Source organism: Populus nigra, chromosome 1 (genome assembly GCF_951802175.1).
Source record: "Populus nigra chromosome 1, ddPopNigr1.1, whole genome shotgun sequence".
NCBI classification, from domain to species: Eukaryota; Viridiplantae; Streptophyta; class Magnoliopsida; order Malpighiales; family Salicaceae; genus Populus; species Populus nigra.
In genome coordinates this window covers 49,267,484-49,292,768 of record NC_084852.1, presented here as the reverse complement: position 1 = coordinate 49,292,768, position 25,285 = coordinate 49,267,484, and the positions used below count along the sequence as shown (strand labels likewise).

General features: G+C 34.6%; 1 protein-coding gene across 1 annotated transcript; it reads right to left on the bottom strand.

Moving 5' to 3' along the window:
- Positions 1–7,898: 7,898 nt before the first annotated feature.
- Positions 7,899–16,083, bottom strand: LOC133684340 (linoleate 13S-lipoxygenase 2-1, chloroplastic-like). Its single transcript, XM_062106830.1, has 9 exons — positions 15,666–16,083; positions 14,160–14,434; positions 11,970–12,207; positions 10,235–10,552; positions 10,056–10,141; positions 9,648–9,758; positions 9,249–9,550; positions 8,906–9,172; positions 7,899–8,795 (listed from the first exon to the last, which is right to left on the bottom strand). Exons 1-9 carry the CDS (start codon positions 16,015–16,017, stop codon positions 8,036–8,038), a joined length of 2,709 nt encoding a protein of 902 aa, XP_061962814.1. The 5' UTR covers positions 16,018–16,083; the 3' UTR covers positions 7,899–8,035.
- Between the last annotated feature and the right edge of the window lie 9,202 nt (positions 16,084–25,285).

The window sequence follows — 25,285 nt, the reverse complement described above, 5'->3', positions numbered from 1 at the left end:
AAGGAAAGAAATCAGCTGGAGGGTGCAGCTGCAAGGTCTTATTTTCCTTATTCGGTGTGGTAAAAATCCTGTCATTTATGATGATCCAGCCCCCCTCTCCAGCTTTCAATGTCCTTCTTCAATTCAATCCCTCAATTTAGCACATTTCGATTCAGTCCTTGGTCCAAAAAAAATCCTTCGAATCAGTCCCGCGAACTTGGGCAAAAATCCTTCTCGCGGTCAGGAATCCCTGCTTTCAACACCAGATATTCAAACGGGAATATCTTGAGCTTCTGATATTGAAATAAAGTGATTCAAAAGCCCAAATTCATCTACGCGTCTAGGACTACAACTTTGATGAAGGAGTCGAAGTGAGATAAAATCTTTTTACAAAACAGAAACTGGCAGTAATCTGGTTGGTCAAAAGGTTCTTGATCTGACAAAACTGAGCCATCCAAATCTGACTGAGAATCTGCTCTAAGAAAAATGATCCCTAGGACCTAATAAAGGTGTACGTCAACTTTTCAACATGTAATGAGTGATAGGATATACCTAGGATGGTCAGATATCGTACGAAACTGAGTCAGAATCGAAGCCTAAGTTGGAACCAAAAAATTACGACAGCAGCAGAACTATTTTTTTAGTGCAAATTATGAGGGATTTATTCAACCTTAAAGACCAGATAAAAAAGAACGAATTTAGCATTATAAAGACTCCTGATCAACCTAAGAAAACCTAATGATTTTGGTAGCAAAGGGGAAGGATAAAAAAAGAGCAGAAAACAGCTCAAACAGGGTTAAAAAATATATATATATATATATATATATATATATATTTCTTTTTACTCCGCTTTTGTCAATCTTCTGGCGAACATGAGCTAAACTCCTATACTCCTGTTCAAAACGGGTATACACCATCTCCAGCACATGGGGTCCAAAATTGAGTAACAACAACCAGCACCAACAAATCCTATATATATATGGTATTTTTTATTGCAGTGATTATTTTCCATAACCAGCACGAATCAAATCATATATCTATGATATTGCAGTAATTATATATGATTCAGTAATTATCTCCTTGACATATTGCTTCCTTAACCCTGATGCTCTATGTTCTTGCCACATGTAAATCTTTATTTTTTATTATTATTTTTTTTTATTTTAAAAAAAATTATCAAAACATGGGTCAAAATTTGGGTAGCAACAAGAATATTTGGAGAAATTAACAACAGATATATCTGAACTTCACTTCTGTGTCATCACTTTTCCTTAGCATTAAAACATGAACTCAAACTAGCAAGCATTTCATATTTAGCAGAACAAATAAGTAAAATAATCGTTTTCTTTTCGATAAAAATGATTGGAATACTTAATTAAAAACTAGAAAACGAAAAGTACATATGCATTTGAAGTCAGATTACAGCGTTTTAAATTTGAGCTCACCTTGTACATTTGAAATTTCAAAAGAAGGCATGGCAACTCGTATCTTTTGACATTGTTTCATAAAATTGACAAATATAAATGGAAATACTGACGAAAAAATTATGTCGGTATATTATAATAACCTTTACAGACAAAGTTTTTCATCTGTATCCATCGGTAAATACTGACAGAAAAATTCTTTAGTGTATACCAAGGGAATAACGAAGGGTATTACAGTAGAATTAAAAAAACCAAATCGTGTGGTGACGTGATATTTTTACAGACAAAATAATTGATGGAGTTACTAACAGAATAATTTCACCGATAATGTGATCAATGATACTTAATTTATGACCTGTAGATTGATTCTCCTTTCTCTCTCCTTCATTTCTTCTTCTTCCTTATGCATTTTTTCATGTAACAAATAGCCACCATCCCCCTAATTTCAACACAATTCAACCTTTTACAACAAATTCAGCCACCACAACACTTAGTTTGTCAGTATTTTTGTTTTGATTCAAGTTTTATTGAGGATTCTCCATGTTGCACGGGTGCGACATCACGTCGATCGTCCTCCTAATGGTATTGTATCGGGAAATGTGGGAGACAAAGAATTTTTGTCTTATTATAAGTGGAAAGAGGGAATGAGAGTCGTCACCTGGTATTTAGTCACTAAGAACCCTAACTAGTCTAAAAAATCAAGCATGGGGACTGGTTATGTAGAAGGACAGTATTAGCACCCCTTGTATGCCTTACCTAAAGTAAATTGCATTGTTTAATTGTCTTATTAAACTAGTTATCTGGTTGTTAGGCTGTCTAAGGTTGAAGACAAGTCCTTCTTAGTAAGGAAATCTTTATCTTCTCAGATAAAAACTTAACTATTCTAATGTCAATATATAAAAAATTATTTAACATCAGGAATACGTCTTACGCATAAGTTTGTAATCCTAGATACTAAAAAAAACAAAATAAATTTTCTGGTACTTTTGAAATATAGACCTAATTCTCATTATTTTAATAAACTAGTTATTAAAGTCCAAAATGCATGTTAATACATTTTTTTAAAATTTTTTGTTCGAAAATATGATATGAATATGTTTTATATTTTTGAGAGACTTGGCCATATGCATGAAAACAAGATTATTTTTTTTTCTATATTTTATTTGGCAACATTTCAGAGAAATCGAGTATTTTAATACTAGATTTGTATCTTTACACTATAAAAATACAAACCAGTATTAATCAAAATTGGTAGAAAATTCTACGATAAAATCACAATTTTTTTAAAATGATTTTTGGAATTTTTTTGTTTTTAATTAATATATAATATTATATTATATAATATTATTATATTATAATAATATAATGGGATTGGTCGAACCCAATTATATGGGTTGAGCCCACCCTGGTTAGGTCGAGACCAGCCTAAAAGAAATTCGGCTAAGGTCGGCCCAACAAGTCCTTTACTTTTAGGGTGACTGAGTTGGACCTAGCGTAGTCATTTTGGTCTGGGCCACCACTAGTCTGACCCAGAAACAGTGGAGAAACTCTCAACTGTTCACTAACAGAACAGTGAAGAAGGCAAAAGAAGGAGAACCTGACCTACGGTGGCTCACATTGATGTTGGTGGCGGCGACGAGGAAAGTAGGCGGTGGTTCTAGGCGTTATGTAAAGAAAATGGTGGCTACTGCTACGGTTCTTTTTCTTCCCTGCGTGTAGGCACAAACTTCTTCTTTTTCTTTCTTATTTGTCTCTGTTTTCTCTTCTCTCTTCTATCATTTTTTTAATTTCTTCCCTTCCCTTTCTTTATTTCCTTTTCCTGTTTTCCCTTGTTTTTTCCTCTCTCTTTGTTTCTCTTCTTGTTTCGTTCTTTTCCTATCTTTTTTCTCTATTTTTTTTCATTTGTCTTTTCTTTATTTTTTCATCCTCTCCTCCCCCTCCTCGCTGCCTGGTGAAGGGGGGTATTTATAAGGGGCAGGGGTAGAGGGAACCACCCTACCCCTATCCAGTCATGATGAAGAGGTAGGGTGGCTGGGGTGGCCATTGTGCAGCCGCCCAGAGCCACCCACAGGGCTTATTTCCTTTGCCCCTTTCATCATTATGGTAGGCCATGATAGGGTGTGAGTTGTGTTGAGGTTTTTAGGCAAGGGAGGGGTGGGGGGGAGAGAGGCTCTGCAAATTAGGGGAAAAAAAACCTTCTTCGCATGCATTTACACGTTTAGGAGAAGAAAATGGTGTACAGTGCTCTCAAAATTACACTGTTTGCTTTTTTTTAATGAACAATGAGTGAAACAATGTTTTTTTTGTACAAAACGTGTTATTTCATTTAAAAGAAAAAGGCGTCAAAAAGTGTCTATTTCCAAATTAGACCTTAATTTTTAGTTTATTCAATCAAGTCCTCAATTAAGATTTGATTTTAAGAATCAATTCAATTGCATCCTTGCTAAATTAAAATGTCAGCCCTGAAGTTGGTCGCCTTTTCTATTTTGATCATTGGTTTTGAATTTGTGCATTTTTACTTTCAATTGATCGATAAAATTTCAATTTCTTCAATTTCGCCCCTCATTCAGTCAATTTCAGCCCTATTTACGTGCTTTTTCCAGTGTTTTGGATTTCTTCAATCAAGTCCCTAATTGCCCATAAAACTTCAATATTTATGAAATTAAGCCCCTGATTTGACCAAATTAACTCTTAAAAATTATAATTTGACTCCCAAACTTTAATTTTTTCCAATTAAAGCCTAAATTGACTTTAAAATTATTTTTTCTTACGATCAAACCCTTCATAAACTCAATTAATCTTTCAACAAAATCTAATTGATTCCTTAAACATCTGATTTTGGACTTAACCCTAAACCCTAAAAAATAGGGCCTTCATCAATAAAAAATATATTGTCAAATTTCAATCCTTGTATTTTTGAACTTTCTCAACCAATCTTTAGTCATTTTCTGGGTGCCCCTGTGTCCTTTGCTCACTGCTATATTTTTTTTCTTCCGACAATTGTTTTTTGATTTTTTTTCTTCTTTTTTCTCTTTTTTGTGTGAGGACCCAAAATGGGTAACAACACTCCACTTTAAGTAAATCTACCCTTTTTTAATTTGAACTCAATTTTAAAATGTTTATTTTTTTGCATATTTTTTATAGTATATGTATTTTATTTGGGTGTTGTTTTATAGTTTTTTCTCATACAAATTTGTTGTATGGATTTATGATTTGTACATGTTAGGGTTTATTTTAGATTTTATAAAATTGTATTTGTTTGTAAATTGATGAAACTTATGTTGAATTTTTGACTTAGGTGTTTTGTGATGAAATAAATAATAGCTTATTAACGCGTCTATTTCATGTTTTGTCAATTTTATTGTCGAGTTGAAATTTTTGGTAAATGTGTAGAAATTTGAATTTATATATATAATTGATAATTAAGTAAGAGTACAATTAAAATATATTGAATAAGTTTAAGCTAAATCAATATTTTTGCAATTATTTAGTTAACGTAGTTAAGTATATAATGCATGTTGTCATCATTATTTTATATAGGTTTGATATAAGTAATGGATGATCGTTCATGGATGTATAGAGATTCACCTCAAGAGTTGTAGATGATAGATTATTGTAATGGGGTTTAGGGTCTTATTGATTATGCACTATCTACTCCGAGAAATATTGTTGAATGGGGTTTTAGATGTCCATACAAGAGGTGTAAAAATAAAAAATTCCTCAATCTAGATGTTGTAACGATGAATCTTCTACAAAAAGAGTTCATGGAGAAATACCTGTGTTGATATGCACATGGAGAACTATATGTTCCTCAAGATACCATGGTAGAAAGGATGGTTGCGTTCACTTCTAGTTCTAGCAACGTGTGTATATGATAATAGTAATCATTATAGGAATATGATTATGGAAGCGATGAGAATGAATCAGGGTCATGCTGGTCAATGTCCAATCATAGATGAAAAACCTAATGCAGACACGACCAATTTTTTTGATCTTTTGCAAGATTCTAACAAACTATTATAGGATGGTTGCACAAATCATAATAAATTATCGGTCGTTGCACTTGTGTTCAACATCAAGTCGTCAGATCATAGGCCGAGTGAGGCTAGTTATGATAGAATTGTCGAATGAACGAGAAACATTTTACATGAAGGGAATAGGCTAAAAGAAAACTTCTATGATGCTAAGTCCATGATGAAAGTCCTTGGTCTAGGATACCAAAAAATTAACATGTGTTAAAATTTCTACATGTTGTACTATCTTGAAAATATAGAGTTGACCAAGTATAGAACATGGGGGTATTAAAAGACCAGAATCATGATAGACAGGGCTTTATCTTCTTCTCTCACACACCCATTTCTCTCTCTTTCTCTTCTCTTCTTTCTCTCTCATTCTCTCCTGAAATCAAGCATTCTCTTCTCTTCTCATCCTAAGGTATGTTGTCTTTCTTCATTCTTTTTTTTTTTTGGTTTGTTAACAATGTCTTTTCTTCTCTTTTGTTTTTTTTTTAATTAAGAGCCAAAATAAAGCACACAATTAAGGTAATATTTTTTCATTCATTTTCATTCTTTTTTGTGTTTTTTTTTGCATTATTGTTTTTGTCATTATTTTTGTTCAATTTTGTGCTCTTAATAATTTTATGAATTAATAAATGACATGAGTTTTAGTTGTTACTGAAATAATTTTTGCATTATTTTGTTGAGTTCTAGTTTTTTTTTCAAATATTTTGTTCAATTTCAATTAGATGTGTAGGTTTAATTTTAATTATTACTTTGTATGCATTCCATTTAGAATAAATTTTTGTAAATTTATGATTAAAAATATTATCACTTAGAAATAATTGAGTTCAATTTTTGTTGTTATTGTAATAATTTTTGCATTATTTTGTTGAATTTTAGTTTTTATTTTTATTTTTTTGTTCCATTTAATTAAATGTGTATGATTAATTTTAATTTACTAACAAATAATTAATTTGTACCATAAGTTGCAAATTAACCATGATAAAACATGCAATGCTTTATAAATGAAATTGAAGGATTCTATTACACATCAACCATTGCCTATCCTCTCCAATATAAATGAACATAAATTGGTACTCAGCTTTTAAATATATTTTTTATTCCACGTTAAGAATATTCTGAGAGCAGCTGGTGTGTCAGTTGAGATTAACCCTAAGAATTGAATCTAATATTTTTTTTTTTAAAAAAAACGATAAACTCTCTTAATCACTGGAACTACTCTATTTAATTTCACAGTCACATATAGTATCAACACAAAGCACTCCCAAACGGCCTTCAAAAACCACAACCCAATTTTATCACCTCTCATGAACAAACAATGCTGACACCTTAGCTTAATCACCCAATGATACTTTACAATAACTCATTTACTTTTGCCTAAACTACTCATCCATGGAAATTATGGCCATGCTTCTTTCGTTCACAAATCATCAAAAAACTCTTTCAATAAATCATGCAAATATTTCAAGTCTATACAAAATATATAAAACCTGCTTAGCAAGTCTTACACAGGAGAGAAGCAAAAATGAAGGTTAAAAAAACTTAGTAGATAAATTGAATATAGCAATTTAGATTTCCAATCAAGTGCAAAATTCAATGTTTCATCCATCACTTTTCTTAACCGCTATATATAGAAAGATACGGTTCTTTAGGAAAACCTTGAAAACCTAACTTGAAAGCCTTCTTAATTTCTCTTCAAGTTAAAGAAGAAGGGATGTTCTATGACATCTAATATTAACTTTGCAGGATGTTGACGAACATTCGGAAGTTCTCTCACTATATCATCAACATTTTGATGTAAGAGAATTTTTTAAAAAAATTATTTGTTTTATTATTTATTTTTATTCCTATCTAGTCTAGAAAAATATTTATTCATGGTTTCTCATTCTTATTATTTCGTTTAGGAATTTTATGTTCATTAAGTTACTTTTTTTCTTATTCAATTTAGAAATTTTATTTTTTTCTTATTCAATTTAGGCTTAGAATTAGTATAAATAAAGTTTTTTAACTTGTATTTCAACATATTATTTTTTAAAAAATATTCAATAATAAAATTTTGAATTAAATTTTTAATGTTAGGTGTATTGCTTGTATTCATTATGTTTCTTCTATTGTCTTCCTCTACGTCGCCTTTCTTGTAGTTTGTTTCACCAATTGTTCACTCTCTTTTGCTCTTGATTTTGGGATACTATTGGTACGTGGCTCAACATGCTCACTACCATTTAATTTTACTCTAAGAAAATATCATGGTGCGTTCAGTAATAAAAAAAACTATTTATGTTTTTCATTTGTAGTTTTTTTTTTGGTAGTTTTCAATTTTCAATGAAAATTGATTATTTCTTGAGATTATAACTATTTTTTTAAAAAAATAAAAATCTTAATTTATAACAATTATCTTAATATTTTGTATTTATGATAATATGATTCTAGAATATGACACCCAAAACTTACTTGATGCATCAACACGAGTTTGAGATTATGTAATTTTTAATACTCATGTTTTAACTCAGCGAAAAGTGATCAACAGATACATCTATTCTTTATCCATTTGAAATACACCCTCCTCCTCCTCCTCCTCCTCCTCCAAATTCAAGTTTGATAAGTTGGCATATTTCAAATGGAAATACTATATGGAACTCCCTTTCCTGTTATCCCTGGCTTAGAAAAAGGCTTCAGAAGCTCATATGGCACAATGCCAGCTCCATGTCTATTCATCAATTTTGGATTAGCATTCCTTTCATCAATTATCCCTTCTAACTCTTTCAACCTCCCACTGAATTTCTCAAAAGCTGCCTTTATAATTGGATCATCTGCCCATGCTTGTTCTATTCCTTCCCCGATATATTCCTCATCAGGAGAATGGTTTGATAGCACACTCAACACAGCCATTACTCTCGTTGCCTGAAGTTTTGAAGGGAAGGTTGCCAAGAGTGCTGCTTCAGGTTTTTCCAAGAAAAGCTTCCATTCTTCATCTGTAGGGTCTTCGGTTGGCATTTTTGTTCTGGCAATGGTAGGCCTGTTAGGAAAGTATCCTGCGTAAGGATACTGTCCAAAGTTCACCGCAGCGTGGTGACCTGAGGCCACCCATATGATAGTAGTGATGATATCGATAAGGTTATGTCGTGTTTTGAGTTCCGGCCACCATGGTTCATCTTTCTTGTCAGCATGGCCTATTGTCCGAATTTCAGTCCACCATGCTTGGAGCTCTGCATCGGAAGCTACTAAACCTGATTCAGGGTAGTAGTGATTTACATAGTCACTAACCCATTGTTTGATGGCATCCCATAAATACAAACCATCGTTGGCGAAAGGGTAGTCTTCGATTGTAAGTTTTAGGCCATGTGGGGCAGTTAGATCTTCAATCGCCATTCCCCTGGCAATTAGCAAATTGAGAAGAAAAAATGAATTTTACACCAAAAACTAAAGTTCCTCTATTTGCTTTATGTTTTTGAGAGAATTCGTAGATTGGAGGCTAATGCTTACCTGCTGATTAGGTCATTGGGTAGTGCTTCATGGTCAAACCGCCACAGCTTATCATAGGCAGCAGAGCAGATCTCCATAGAATACTTGCCAGGAGAGAATGAAGTCTCAATGATACCACCTGCATTGATTAATGATTCTCTAGCTAAAGCATTGATCTCCATTGTGTATCGAAAATGAGGATGTAACAGTCTGTAAATTGGATGCATAACACTAAGCTGACGATTCGTTGCAATTATATAAGGTTCTGTCACACAATGTGTTCTAAGCCTGCAAAATTTGTAGAAAGGAAAATCAATTTAAAGGAATTCAAATTGTTGGTTATAGAGAACTATTAGGCACATACCAGTGGCTAACAAGTTGATGAAAACCAGAGTCATGAGCAAGGACATGAGCTTTAGCTAGCCTCCAGAGCCAGCAACCTGTGGAATGGTAACACGGTGTAAACACTTGCTTCCATTGAGGCTTCCCGTCCATCGGTGGGCGAGTCAGTTCAATTGCTAGTGGCCTTAATGTGCCCTCTGGGGTTAGGAAGAACAATGTCCTCGACCCGTATAACGTTGTTCCTTCGAGTTCTCTGACTTTGCTAACAAATGGTAGCAAGAGATCGTGGTAATCTAGGATGAACAGCTTCTTTTCTCTTATGGCCTGAATGTTATTACACACAAACACCCTATTAGTGCATCAATCGGAATTTATTTATGCCCAGTGTTATTCGAGCATAATTTCATGGAGGGATAATTACCTTATCAACTCTAGTTACCCCTCCAATCTCTGCCTCTAATAGCTCTGAGGTAATCGCAGATTCTGGCGGACCGTAGATCTCTGGATCAAGCTCACTCTTTAGTGGCCATTCCTGCACAATTTTAAACAACGGTTTTTTAAGCAAACATGGATGAATACTATCGCATATTACTATATTTTCATGATGATTCTTTCCTTTTCATCAATATAATTTTGTCATGCAATGTCGATTCTGTATTTGTTTTTATATCCTAAGATAGATATTAACTATACACAATCTAAACATTGCGAATTGGGACTAAGCGCCTGTTTAGGATTGAGGTTGGACCTGCGGTGCAACCTCAAAAACAAACGGTAATCCCTAAGTTTCTTTGCGTGTTTGTGTGGAGAACATGTATCAATATTATACCGTAACCGATTTGATGCTATACGGATTGAGACCGGCAAGAGTCTGTCGAGCAAATTCTTCATCCTTAAACCAGAAGAACTTGTCTCCTGAAAATGCGAAAACTCATTTGAAACAATGTGTGAGCTCAAATAACTTCTCTTTTTTAAAAAAAAAAAAGGCAAAGAAGAGTGTGCTCATACTTTCCATTGGTTTAGGGACTTCAAATCGCAGCACATCTCCTCCACCAGCGATGACCTTGAAAAGCCGGGGCATAACTTCTTTCCAAAATCCTTCTTTTGTAAGTGGTGGCATTGCAATTCCTTCACTGAAGAGTGAGTCTATTGCAGTCATGTATGGGAATCCAATATTTGCATCATCAATAACATTTCCTATTGAAGGTATCAAGGCGTTGAACAATGAGTACAATGTCTTGGCAGAGAAGGTAAGCTGCTTCACTTCAGAAAATGCTTCATCTCTGGGAACGTAAAAGTCACTAGCCCTCTTCTCAGACGATGGATCTACATGATACAAGTTCATATAGTTAAAGACTATAATTATTTCGAAATGATTAGCTATAGATTTTTTGTCACCATCATTTGAAAACAAAATATACAACATCTTCGATAAACACATTAATTACCTCCAGAGTTTAATTAATTGATTTCAAGGATTATTAATGAAACGAGAACAAATTAGTTTTAAGGATGGCAAGAAAAAACTTTTCCTTTCATTTAGCTTCCTACAGACAAGCTATAGGTCCTAAAGGCATCTCCCAGTATGGCCAGAATATGGAGGGGCCACACTTTTTTTTTCCTTTGGAAATGGACATATTTATACCCCAACTATCACGTAATTCTCAACTGGGTCCCTAAACAAAAAAAATCTCAATTGGATTCCCCATCTAAACGTCACAAATGACATCATTTTTAACCAAACTGGTCAATTTTATGATTTTAAAGGAAAACATCTTGTGGGTATGGTTAACTGAGGAGTGCAAGATAGATTGGGGATTCAATTTGGAATTTATTTTGTTCGAGGACAAAATTCAGTATTTCGTGATGATATTTTGGAGAGAAAAATGTCATTGGCCTGTCTCTTTTGTGAGGCACTGTTTTTTTCTATGAAAATTGCGAGCCCTTCGCTATTCTGATAAGCTATTAATTAGCTATGTTTAGCAAGTCAATTTGTGGGGCTCAAAACAGTGGTCCTTTGGAAAACTCTGCCAAATAATGGCCTGCCCTTGATGACGATATATCATGCTGTAAACTTAACCACACCTTTCTTCATAAGGAAATCTGACAACTGTTAATGGACCACAGCCCGGCTCAGTTCCCGTCTCAGAAAGTAACAATTGCTTGCTATAACTATCATATTCATAATCGAAAGGCAATGAGGCCCCATGGTTTTCCACTTGGCATTTTATCGCCAAAACTATGTAGCTTTCTATAGCTTCCATTTTGGGAGCACTCTCCCCATCTCTAATATGCACACATCAAATATAACTCGCTAACCATTAATGGTGTTCATTTTATGGTAACATTTTTCCTCAATGATATATAATTCTAGGCTTGTAAAAAATATGATGAGAAGAACACTCCAGTCCTTGGATGGATGGAGCCCATCACTCTCAAGCATTGGGGGCGACTCATCTAAGTGGTGGAGAAACTTCTAAAAGTACTCTACTAAGATAATATCTTTTGATAGAGTATGAAATACATAAACAAATCATAAAAAAAATTTATACAAACTCCAGTGTTTAACCAATTATTTAATATTTAAGAATCTACAATCCACTCTTTTATCACGTTATTTTTATTTCTGTAGAATCTAACTACGAGTTATTAGTATCCACCACATTTCTTTCAAATTAAGTTGTTTTCCTCATTGACAGAAAGTATTGATGATGAAAATCGAATTTTGTGAATAAATTCTTACCTGTCTCGCATCGTGGTCGTCCTGTTCGGCAACGTCTAGGGTAAGAATGTTCTTTACCGCCGAGCACCGGTCTAGCTAGCTCTGGTTTTTTATCAGGATTACCTATATCATTATACACATCATAATCATATATTCTATCACCTGCTTTACGTTGTCCTTGCCCATTCCCTCGCAAAAGTACGAGCTCTTCCTCTCTCAATCTTCTAATCCCACTTGGTGTTTGTGAGGGTAAGTATGACTGTTTCACAAATTAATAAACACACAATTATCATGAAAATCTCAAAGCAGGATATTAATCTAAGCTGGTGTGGTGACAAATATAACAATAAATGTTTGAGAAGATTAATTTAAGTTTATTATTCAACTGCTTAAATGTTTGAGAAGCATGCATGTATCAAGAAATTATGTGTTTTCTAGTGAATCAGTGAAAAATTGAAACATGTACACAAGTGTATATTAAAACATAAGAGCTTGGCAAAGTTCCGAATATTTTGGATTTGGGTTTAAATGTAATTATAGAATAGTGGCAAATTGAATTGAAAGAGAAGAACTCTGTCAATATTGAGGGAAGAAGTCCTATTTTTCCTCATTAATGGTCGAAAATTAGTAAAATAGTTAAGGATAATAAATGGCTTTTTTTTTTATATAGTTTAACGTGGGTGTCCGGACCAGCTTTCACGCATCTTGACTAATCTCACGGGTCCTGAAGTTAACGACCATGTAAGTCTCTAATGGACATCATATGAACAACCACAGGGCTTGAATCTGAGACCATAGAAAAAGCAAATCTCTTAGTCCCAAGCTCTTACCACTAGGCCACCACTTAGATAATTATAACAAAGGGCTTTTGGTTATATACTAGCTAGTGATATGATGTATAGTTGTAAAATCTAGGTCGGTGAATCTAGCTGATAAACCCGATCTAACTTTAACAATATTCAGAAGTAACTTTTTTGAAAAAAAAATTGATTAATTTAGAATATTAGTCAAGGTTAATTACTTTAATATGATGCCTTTGATGACTTTAAATACTAGTCTATACTCTCGATGATTATCAAAAAAATAGCTTTTTTTATAGTTTAACATGAGTGTTCGGATTAACTTTCACGCATTTCGACTAATCTCACGGGTTCTGAAGTTAACGACTATGTAAGTCTCCAATGAACATCATATGAACAACCACAGGGCTTAAATCTGAGACCACAGAAAAAACAAATCTCTTAGTCCCAAGCTCTTACCACTAGGCCACCACTTAGATAATTATAACAAAGGGCTTTTGGTTGTATACTAGCTAGTGATATGATGTATAGTTGTAAAATCTAGGTCGGTAAATCTAGCTGATAAACCCGATCTAACTTTAACAATATTCAAAAGTAATTTTTTTAAAAAAAAAAAATTGATTGATTTAGAATATTAGTCAAGCTTAATTACTTTGATATGATGCCTTTGATGACTTTAAATACTAGTCTATACTCTCGATGATTATTAAAAAAATAAAAATAAAAACTAGTCTATACTTTTGCATGCAACATAGCTACCATGTAAATTCTAGCATTAGGTGGCAAGATTGGCGTTCAAAAGCCAATCAATTGTTGCCCAGTCAGATTTAGGATTAGGCAAAATTTTACCGAGGAAGAGATATTTCATTCTACAGTGTCAAAATCAATGACAATGATCACACGTACGTATACAGATGATTCATTCCTAAAACGAGAACCACATATATAACATCAATACAATATCTTCTTCAATTGGTTTTATAGCTCAATATATACTTGTAGATATAGGGTTCAGAGCATGCTACAATGACTGAGATTCAATTTGATTTTTAATTTAACTATTGAAAAAAAAATCTTTTTAAAACAAATTAATAAGAATAAATAAGATAGGGAGTAGAATATCATTAGTAAAATTTAAATTTAAAGTGTGATAATGGTTTTTTTAAAAGTATATTTTACTTGAAAATAAATCAAAATAATATTTTTTTTATTTTTTAAAAATTATTTTTGATATCAACCTATAAAAATGATCTGATAACACATAAAAAATTAATTTAAAATAAAAAAGTTTTAAAAAATTTATTATTTTTAAAAAAACATGTTAAAAATGCAAAAACAAATAAGCATTTAGAATGACTACAAATGTTGAATCCTCTGTTGCAAAAATTAATAAAAACAAATTAATACTGACCTTGTTGGTGAAGAAGACTCTCTTACGATCGTTGTCATACTTAGAATGAACCCATGAACCACAAGTAATATTAACCGCGCCATGAGGTAAACCATCAAGCACTATGTCCTGAAGAAACATCTCCTTATGGTGCTCATTTTCAACAAAAATGGCACCAACCTCTCCAAAATTCAATGGAACCTCAAAGTCTGCTTCATATCTGATATCTCCCTCCACTACTTGGCCGCCTACCCGATGTGCAAACGCTTGAATAGTTGGCTTCTCTAGTTCCGTTTCTGCAGAAAAAAACAAAGCAAAAGGAAACAAAATAAAAAAAAATTAATGCAAATAATTTTCTGAGAACCTTTGTTTTTCAAAGAGATTTTCATATTAAAATGTATTAAAATAATATTTTTTTATTTTTAAAATCAGCACATCAAACCCATCTAAAATATATAAAAAAATTCAATTTTAGTAAAAATAAATAATTTTTTTAGAAAAATGATTTGCATCACATTTTGAAACAAGATATTATATAAAAATCATAAATTATCATCAGAATTTAAAAATATAAAGTGACCTGTGTTCATAAACGCTCTCGTAATCATTTTCAGCCAATCTTTTCATATTTCATGTTGGACATGGGCCCATTTGCAATGTGATAGAAGGAAAGGTTCTATTAATATTAATGAATTGGAATCTGGTACCATGCTTTATATGTTTAAGGCGAAGAGAAGATCAATTATTAACCACCCTTGAGTTTTTCTGTGAATTATTTTTTATTTATAGCCTGCAGAAAAGGAAATATGTTGATTTTTTTTTTGTTTTTTACGAAAGTGATTGTATGTAAAGAGGAAATATGTTTATTAGAAGAAACAGTACCTTTTTGCCCTCTTTGTTACGAAAAAGGAAACAAAAAATATCAATGCACATAATTTTTTAACAAAGAAACGAATAGACAGGGACGAATTTAAAGTTTCAAAATCCCCTCTAATTTTGCAAATAATTTTAAACAAGTTCTATGAAATGGGCTTTCATATTAATTACAAATTATACAATCTTACACCCCCAAATGCCACATCTTATATCCGTCCCTGCGATTAGATATAGGATCTCTCTAATAAGTGAAGGAAGAATTCCAAGAAAAAGGTGTCATGCATGATTTCTCACGAGTTAAACTTTTTATTAATTTCTTGACCTTAATTATAGTAGCAAAAGTCGAGGCATAAGTATTGACCTTTCTCTTTTCTCCTGTATTAATTAATTAATTAAGACATACTGTGTTGATTTATTGAAAAAATTACCATTGCCTATAATTTTATGCTCTGCATGCTATACAGTTTTTTCAATCCTTTTGTGCATTTGTGTTTCTTTTCCATAATTTTACGTTGAAAATTTGAAATGAAATAGCAAGAAGTAGAAACAAAATAACCGAGTTCATAAATCCATTTTCAAAAAGAATATAATATGCAGAAGAAGAAGAAGAAGAAGAATGATTTTAAACTAGGTTATGGTTTAAATGCTTACTAGGATCAAGCTCAGCACTAACAAGCTCCAACAAGAGTGTTTTACCAAGCAAGTCTTTAATGTCATCGAGACCTCGCTCAATCCCTACGCTTGTTATGAGCCCACCAATGGTTTGTTTTACAGTCACAACAGCTTTAACTTTAATGTCAGTGCTCTCCTCTGTGACACTTGCTATGGCTTTAATTTCGCTAGGTTTAAAGGCAACTCGAAAATGTTTTTGAGCTTCAATATTGAATTTGGAAGTTGATTTGAGAAAAAAAGAAGCATGTCGACTGCCTTGGATGAATGGCTTATGGAAAAGCAAGTGAGTTCTTGTGGAGTTTGGTTGACGAGAAACCTGCGGTTTCAACATTGTTTTTGGGTTATAGGAAGCCTTCTAGCTGGTGCCTTGGTATCAATAAAAAGAAGTGGTGGCAACTAGCTTGTGTCTATGGTTTTTAAAGGCATGGACAGACAAATATGACAAAAAAAAATTATGTGTTTTGTATGATTGTTTGTAAGGCAATGCACATTAATTTTATTCTTACTTTCATTTTTTTTAATATCTAATTGTTTGTATATGTTAATCCAACTATAGTGTTGAGCTTAATATTTGAAAATTTGACAAAATTAGAAAGAGTTTAAGAAACAAATAAATCAGTAATTAATTAATATTAACAAAGGTTATAATCAAAATTTGAAATCGAACTCCGAAGCTTTTGGCACTACAAAAATATTTTGTATAAAGTTTTAATAGAAATTATTATCTTAAATAGATTAATGACACACGTCAAATTATCATTATCATTATTATTTAGCTAGATACATGCTATTTTTTTTATATAACTCGGGGTGTCCGGGCCAGCTTATGCATACTATGACTAATCTCTGAACCCACTGAACATCTTGCTAGCCCAGTAGACAGATAAAACACCACGAGGATGACAGACGTGCACATAAAGAGTCGAACCTAGATGCTAAAAAAGGAAACAAGTCTTTACCATAGCTGTTAGGCCACAACCTCAAGTGCTATTAGATCTATTGAAAGGCTAATTTAGTGGTATTGATTATTGATAGATTTTTATCAATATTAGATATATAGAAAGGCTTTATTTATTAATGGCACTAAAACAATGATTTAGCATCTAAAAATTTGTAATAAAGACAATATTGACTTCAATTATCATTGTAGAATGCACTCATAATGACATTTACCTCAAAAAAATACCAATATAATTCTCAAAACACCCCCACTACTCAATTTTCTTATATTATATATTAAGAACATATATAAAACACAATTAAATGTGAAATAAAAATAAAAGACTTCACACAAATTCACTACCAAAATTAAGTAAAAATAACTTTGCTTGAGTTAATTCACTATGTACTTCATTTATAGTCGCCATCACGTGATTAGGCAAGCCTAACTCCAATTGAAATCACATGCATAGCTCCAAGTTATCATCACTCGTTTCCCACCACTCAGGCTCTGATAATAAAGGACTTTTTGTAGTTTTTATGACAGGGTTTCTTGAAAGGACTTTGGCCACGTGGATTTCTCGCACCATGTGCCAGAACATGAACAGTAAAATAGACATTGCAGGTCTTGTTTTATGAGAGCCTAAGGGTAGCTAGATTGGGCCACGACCTATTTTTTTTTTTTTTTGTATTATTGTTTGCCTCTTAAATTTTTGTGAACATACATGTTTAGAAAATTTTAACCAGCTAAAGAAAAGAAGAAAATACTTACAATGTATAAGTTTACCTTTTCTATGCATAAAAATGTTACCATTATACGCTACTAAAAATTTAACAAATATAAACGGAATTATCAACAAAATATTTTTATAGATATATTGTAATGAATTTTACTGATAAATTTTTTCATTGATATATCTATAAGTAAACACTAAAAAAAATTGGTATATATAAAGGGAATTACAGTTAAAAACAAAGGAATAAAAAAAACTGAAAAGTACGATAACATGTAACATTTACCAATAACTTAACTGACATAATAAATCTAATGGTAAAGTGCACCCATAAATATGCCAACAAAAATAATCCCTCATTATATAACGATGGAATTATGGATGGTATTATAGTGGGATTCAAAAAGGCAAATCATGCGGTAACATGATACTTTTTACCAACAGAATTGGCATAACCCATTTTTTTACCTTTTAATTTAATTATTATTATTACTATTATTATTATTTACTGAAAAATAATTAAAAAAATGAAAAAATGTTGATGAAAATAAAAATAAATAAATAAAGAAGAAATTAAAATTCAGGTTAAGAACATCATGATTGGAAGTTTTAGGATTTAATTAAATTTTGGATTAGTTTTATTAATCAAATCAAGAGCTTAATTAAAGAATTGATAAGTTTTGAGACTTAATTGAACTTGAAATTAGTTTAATTTATGAAATCAGGGGCTTAATTGAAGAAATACTAAAATTTAGGGCTGATTTGGGTTAAAACTGCAAGAAATTAAAGTCTAAGGACCATTCTGTAAATGTTGCTAAAATCTAGGGGTCCAATTAAAGTTTATCTAGGGAGCTTGATTACAAAACTTCAAGGACCAAAATGCAAATGGCTATTAACATCGAACAACGTCGTTTCAAATAGAACCACTCGTCTTCTTCCGCTCATCAAACCAGAGAAACGGACACCCCTTCCATCACTAATCCTGCAATAACAATACTGGGTGTCTTCATTATCAAGGAAAACGGATGTCATTCTCCGACTAAAAAAGCCAGAGAATGGATGCACACCGAAGAGGGGGAGGATACGGAAAAAAATAATTTTTAAAATTTTCAAAATATTGGCCTAGTTCTTATGACTTTAATAAACTAGTTATTAAAGCAAAAAATGCATGCTAAAACATATGTTTTTTTGTTATATGAAAACATGATATGAGAATTTTTATATTTGAAAGACTTGATCGTATGCAAGAAAACAAAAATATTTTTCTAATTTGTTTTCTATATAATTTTTGTATTATTTCAAAGAAAACCGAGTATTTTAATATCGGATTTGTAACTTTATAGTATAAAAATACAAATCAATATTAATCAAAATGATATAAAATACGCAAGAAAACCACAAATTTTTGGAAAGTTATTCTGAAAAAATTTTGGATTTTTTGGACTAGGTTGGACCCAGCCCAATGTATTTTGATCTGGGCCGGACGCAGTCTGGCCATTAGTAGTGGCTCTCCACTATTCACATGTAGAACAGTGGAGACAAGGGGTGGCGTAGCAGAAAGAAGAAGGAGAAGAAGCTGACCTGCGGTGGCTCATGGTGGCATTCGCTGGTGGTGATGAAGAGGAAGAATAGCGGTGGTTCGCGACGAGGAACAGTGGCGACTGGGGAGCTGCTTGGCTGGTGGTTCTTCTGTCTTTCTCTGTGTTTTCTCTTCTGCTTTGTTTCTACTCTTCTTTCTCCTCTCTTTCTCTTCTATTTTATATCTTTTATTTCGTTCACTCTCTCTCTCTTCCTCCTCTCCTTCTTTCCACCTCTGTTCTCCCTTGTCTTTTGCTTTTTTGTTTATATCTGTTCCCTCCTCTCTCTCTAGTTCTACCCCTATGTCTTCCCTCTTGGTTCTTCTTTTTTTCTTTTTCATTTATGTTTTCTGTTCTATTCTCTCTTCTTGCTCTCTATTTCCACTAAAAAAAAATCTCCTCTTTGTTCCCTCCCGTTCTTTTCTCTTCTCTCTTTTTTTTTTCTTTTTTTCCCTCTATAAACTCCTTAAAATTTTCTCCCCTTCTCAAATTTTCCTCCCCCTTTTTTCTCTTCTCTGCCTCTTAGTATTTAATTATAGGCAGAGGGGGAGAGGGTCACCCTGCCCTGTCTTGTCATAGTGCAAGGCAGGGTAGTGTGGGACGGTTTCTGTGCAGTTGCCCCAGAGCACATTTGCAGAGCATAGTGCCCGCGCCCCTGTCTTTTCTTCAGCGTGGTGTCAAGGTATGTGGGGGTATGGGTTGTGTCGAGTGAGTGGTCAAGTCGGGGGAAGAGAGAGAGCAGGAAAAACGATTTAAAATCTTATTCCCTAATTCTACATGTGCAGGGGAAGAAGGAAAACATTGCCGTTCAAAATAGGACTGTTTTGGTATTTTTTTTTTGAAGAAAAGAAAATGAATTTGAAAATAATCTAAAAATGGGTTATGCATTTTCCTTGATTATTTCATCCGTGATTGCTGACTCCGTTGGACCATAGATGTTGGGATCAAGTTTACTTCTGAGCGGCCATTCCTGCATGATTTTATCCAGCATCGGGGCAAATTATTACCAAACTTGTTCATGTAAAAAAATTAGTATCTTACGCAGGCTTATGTTTCCTTAATTTCTCCTATTTCCGAATTTATACTAGCAAAGTATTTCCAGCTATGTTAAGATTAGTCATTGGCTGGTTTTTTACATGTAGCATGTCTCTTTGTTCATGATGGCGCCTACTTTCTTAATTTCTTTATTTATATTCGTCATTCCTCAAGTCTTACAGGTTTGATCCCGTAGAATCTGATGCGCTTTCTCATTGATCGTAGGGTACAAAATAATTTTAAAAAATCATGACATTTTGTGATCTCAATCAACCCTGATGGTTTCCAATGCAATTGTTCCAAGAAAATTAAACTTTAAAGCTAAGGGTGTAAATACCATACCGTGACCAACAAGAGTCTCCCGAGCGAATTCTGTTGGGGATTCCGACAGGTGATGTACTGATAGTTGCTCAAAGGAGGCTTAAGCACACTGACACAATATTTAACGTGGTTCGGCAAAACCGCCTACATCCACGGGAGAGAGTCCATTTTATTAGAGATTAGAGAAAGGATACAAAACAAATACATGGAGGAGGAGGATCACTTCACTCAAACTCTACTCCTGAAGAGTGTTAACACTTGTCTTTGGGACATACTACATTCCCCTTCGAGCGTATCAACCATGCTCGGTCCGAAATGATTCATCAAGCCTTACACCAAGGCTTACAACACCCCCTCAAACGGAAATTTCTATTTCCAAGTGCGACAGTCATTATCTGAGTATCTCAATATGATCACGAGCTCACCACTCTTCCAAGAGTCTACTCATCCAGGAGTTGCGCCTGCCCTCTGTTCCACCCTAGGAACCACGCCTTTCTTCTCCGTGAGTCTCTCGCTCTTAGCCTCAAGAGTCCAGGTAGCTCTCCACCTTCACCTATGGGGGCAGCCCATTAAAGGTTGATCCATATATGTCTTGATACTGAGTATTACAATGCCTTCACCAAGCTCACCACTTTGACAAGAGTCAACTTGTTCCCGGAACCTGCGCATGCCCTCTGCTCCTTCATAGCAGCCGCGTCTTAATGCTCCACAAGTCATCCACTTATTGTCTAAGGCAAATGTCTTCTAGCTCATTGATCTTTAGCATGGGGGCAATATCCATGAAAGTCAATCTTGCATTTGTCTCCATACTCATCATAGCCATTTCATTGGCTATCCATACATCTGTCCACTTATATCTAGCCATCACATCGGCTTTGGGGCGTTCTGAACTGGGCTCATATCGTGGTCCACACACCTTCTCCTTAGGTGTCTCCGCTCGTCGTCATGTAGCGGTCTGAAATGGGGCTCATATTGCAGCCCTCACACCTTCTCTAAGGCGTCTTCGCCCGTTGTCATGGGGCGGTTTGATCTTAGGCTCATATCAAGGCCCTCACACCTTCTCTAAGGTGTCTTCGCCCGTTGTCATAGGGCGGTCGCATCCTCCTTCAGCTGGGATGCTTCAAAGTGGCTTTAAAAGTCTCTACCACCATGTGGACTATGGGAGATCACTGCCACTGATTACATAGAAAGAGAAACTTGCGGTATACTCCTCGCAATCCTCCACCTCGATTTCTATGTTTGGAGCTTCTATGCTTTTCTGCTTGACAGCTCCACCTACACCAACTCTCTTTGGTGTCTTCGCCTTTCATCATAGGCGGTCGCCTTTTATCATAGGCTTTTGCACCCCCTCAATTAGGTGCTTCTACAACAGCTCATCTTTCCATTCTTGCATGCATTGGAAAGGTCCTCACTTGTTACCTTTATCAAGAGCACAAGAGACTTCTTGTTGTACAACTTCTTACACACTGTCTCTACTCTGAGCTTCATCTGGGAACTCTTATTCTCCTTGCACTTGTTGTCTCATTACAGTACCATGTTGGATCCTACAGGTACTCCTACACAATCTCTGTGTGCCATCGTGCAATTTTTGTTCTCTAGATTTCTCCCTATTCCTTGCTTATATTTGACAATAGCTCATCTTGTCACAACACCTGTCCAAGTCAAAATAGGGTGCCAATCTTTATCCCCTTGCTGTATTCCTCTTCCATTATCAGGGTCTTCATCAATTCTCCCATCGAGAAATTACAGTCACCGAATCTAACTTCTTTGGAGAAATCACCACTTCATCAAATCCTTGATCATACGGAACCCAACTGTTCCCTTGTGTCGTCATCCTGCTAGTCTTCAACCGTTTCATTACAAACTGCTATATATACGAAAATAGTACCGTATGGATAATCCTTCCACTAAGCAAGTTTCCAGTAAAGATTGGAGGGGTCACATTGGTCCCGCTTAAAACCCAATCTCCTAGACAGAACTTCTCAGACCATATCTATCCATCGTACTGTTTTTCCGTATATACAACCATTTGCTAGCTTTGTTGCGGCTTTCCTTTACAAGTGATCTGGAATATACTGGTTTAATACATGATTTCTCAATATCTGGCGAGACTACGAGTGCTTAGATTCGTCAAGATTGGTCTTCGTCAATTTCCACTCTTCACCTCAAATTGTCCACATGATCGGGTATCCAGAGTGACCCAATTTTGCCTTCCTTCAAGGCAGTTAAAATTCCCCCCACTTAGCAGTCTAGCACATGTAATTGGGTAAACATATGCCTCCTGATCGGGCAATCTCTCTTTAATAATTCACCACCACCACTTTTGGTCTCAAATCTCAATGATCGGACCGTACCATTGCATCCGGAACGATCAAATTAGCTGGAAACAAGTCTGAAATCGTCCAAATCAATACACGACGTCGGGCGACGGCTCCCGCTTTTTTTTTTTTATTTAACAAAAATGGTTTTCTTCTCAATTGGGGGAAAACAAAGATTTTATTGAAGTCGCCATCTAGTAATTTGAGGGAACTAGAAATCCTAAATTAGACACTGGTCCCAGAGATTCGGGTACGGGGTTAGTTATGATTAAGGGAAGGTAGACACCACCCCTTAAAACATCCTTTCAAAAGAAAGGTTACCCTTACTTGTGTGTTTTTTATTTGATTCAAATGCTATTATATTTTGGGCTTATTGGTAATTATTTTAAAATGATTAATGTCGGTCCCTAAAAATAGGAGACACGTTAAAATGACATCAGTCCCTAAAAATTAGGAGACTTGTCTAAAATACTGACGTTTGTCCCTAAAAAGGAGAGTTACGTTTGGGTTTCCAAAAGAAATAATGGATATAATCCATTATATTTTGGGTTTATTGGTAATTTGCCTTTTTTTAAAATGATTAACGTCGGTCCCTAAAAATAGGAGACGTGTTAAAAATGACATCAGTTCCTAAAAATTAGGAGACTTGTCTAAAATATGACGTTTCAACCCTAAAAAGGAGAATTACGTCTGGATTACCAAAAGAAATAATGGAAATAATCCATATTTGATATTTACATTTTTGACATCGGTCCTTTTTTAAAAAAAGAGACGTGTCGACAAATAATATTCGTTTATAAAAACAAATTTTATTTTGATATTATTGAGAAATGGATATAACCATATTCGAGAATTGGGCTTTGGATCCACGAACAATAATATGATAAAATGGGTGTGGGAACCACGTTGTTTTTTATATTTTTTGTTTTATTGTTTTTTACATGCAAGAAAATTTATATACAAAATAAAAAAATGTTAGAAATCTCAAAAAATTTACCTGAGTATCACTGTATAGGTAAAAGACTGAAATACCCTCGAAATTCTCCTAAAATTACGAAAATGCCACTGGCGGCGCGTGTGACTCACGCGCGGCTACTGTTGGCGGCGGCGAAATTTCCCGGCGAGATTTCTGTCCAAACGACGGTCGATCCTGGTAGATCTGAGGACGAGGATTCTGATGGCGGTGGTATCGTCGGTCGTTGATGGCTGACGAAGGAGAATCAACGACTTGAAGCTTCGGTGGCCGCCGACAATCGCGGCCCTTTTCCGGCCAAATGAGGCGGCGAAATCAATGAAAACCACCGGGGTTTTTCTTTACATCAGAGGAGAAACCTTTCTGTGGTGGTTCGGAGGCTGGAGACGGCCGGAGATGGGAGATCGGGGGAGAGAGAGAGAGTCGCCGGCGAGAGGAGAGAGAGACTCTGAGCTGTCCTATGGTGTGAACGCGCGCATGGTTCTCCGGTGCATCTGAAGGCTGCGAACCGTTGGATCGTTGTTGAACTGATCGTGCGGCTGCGATTGGATGGATCTACAAGTTGATCGGACGGTCCGGATGAGAGGAGCCTTGATCTGGTGTGGCGCGGTGCACCGAAAGCTCGGTACACCGTGTGACGTGGCGCCACCGGATCTAAAGGAGAATTGTTTTAAGGGCTGAGATTGATTTGAGTTTTAATTTGGTGTGGTAAGCTCTATTGTACCCTATTAAATCAACGGTTCAGATCTAAACACTCTAGATCTAACGGTTAGGATATATTTGGTATTTTTCAAATTGTTTTTTTTTAAAATCAATATCCTACTCGCATGAAGAAATAGTGAAAAAAACGTGAATAGTAAAGATTTTTTCTTTGTTCTTTTTCCCCTTTTCTTTTTTTTTCTCCTCTCTTTTTTTTTCCTCCCTCGTCTGCCGAACTGTCACTGGCTATTTATAGCCAGTCACAGGGGGACATGCAAATTTTTAAATTTCCACAAATCTTATTTTTTAATCCCCGTTTGCTTTTGTCATTTTTTTAATCACCGTTTGCTTTCGGCGCAACGAGTTGCGTCGTTTGACAAAATTTTTTATTTAATTATATATGATAATATATATTTATATAGGTAAAATTAAAAACTCAATTTAGTATTAGAAAAACCTGATTCAACCGCTAAAAATCCATTTTAAATGACCGAAAATTATGTTGAAACACTGGGAAAAAAACTTTTGATGGGTATCAACCCGTGAACCGGGTTTTGGTCGAAAATGATGGTTTTTGACCCGAAACAGCCCGAAATTCATTTTTACCCTAGTCGACATGGTTTGACCCGTATTAACCCGGTGGACTCGGTTTTGGTAAAAAATGACGGTTTTGACCCGAAACGGCCCGAAACTCATTTTTTACCCTGGTCGACATGGTTTGACTCGTATTGACCCGGTGGACTCGGTTTTGACCAAAAATGACGGTTTTGACCCGAAACGGCCCGAAATTCATTTTTTACCCTGGTCGACATGGTTTGACCCGGTGGACTCGGTTTTGATGGAAAGATGCGGTTGACTTGAGAAAAGTATATTTTTGAATTTTTAAACTTTTTTCTTAATTTTTTTGGATTTTTATAAATAATAATAGAAATAAAATAACATTCGAGAAAATCTTGGTGGATCCAAAATTAGGTTACAACAACCACCACTTTTGGTCTCAAAT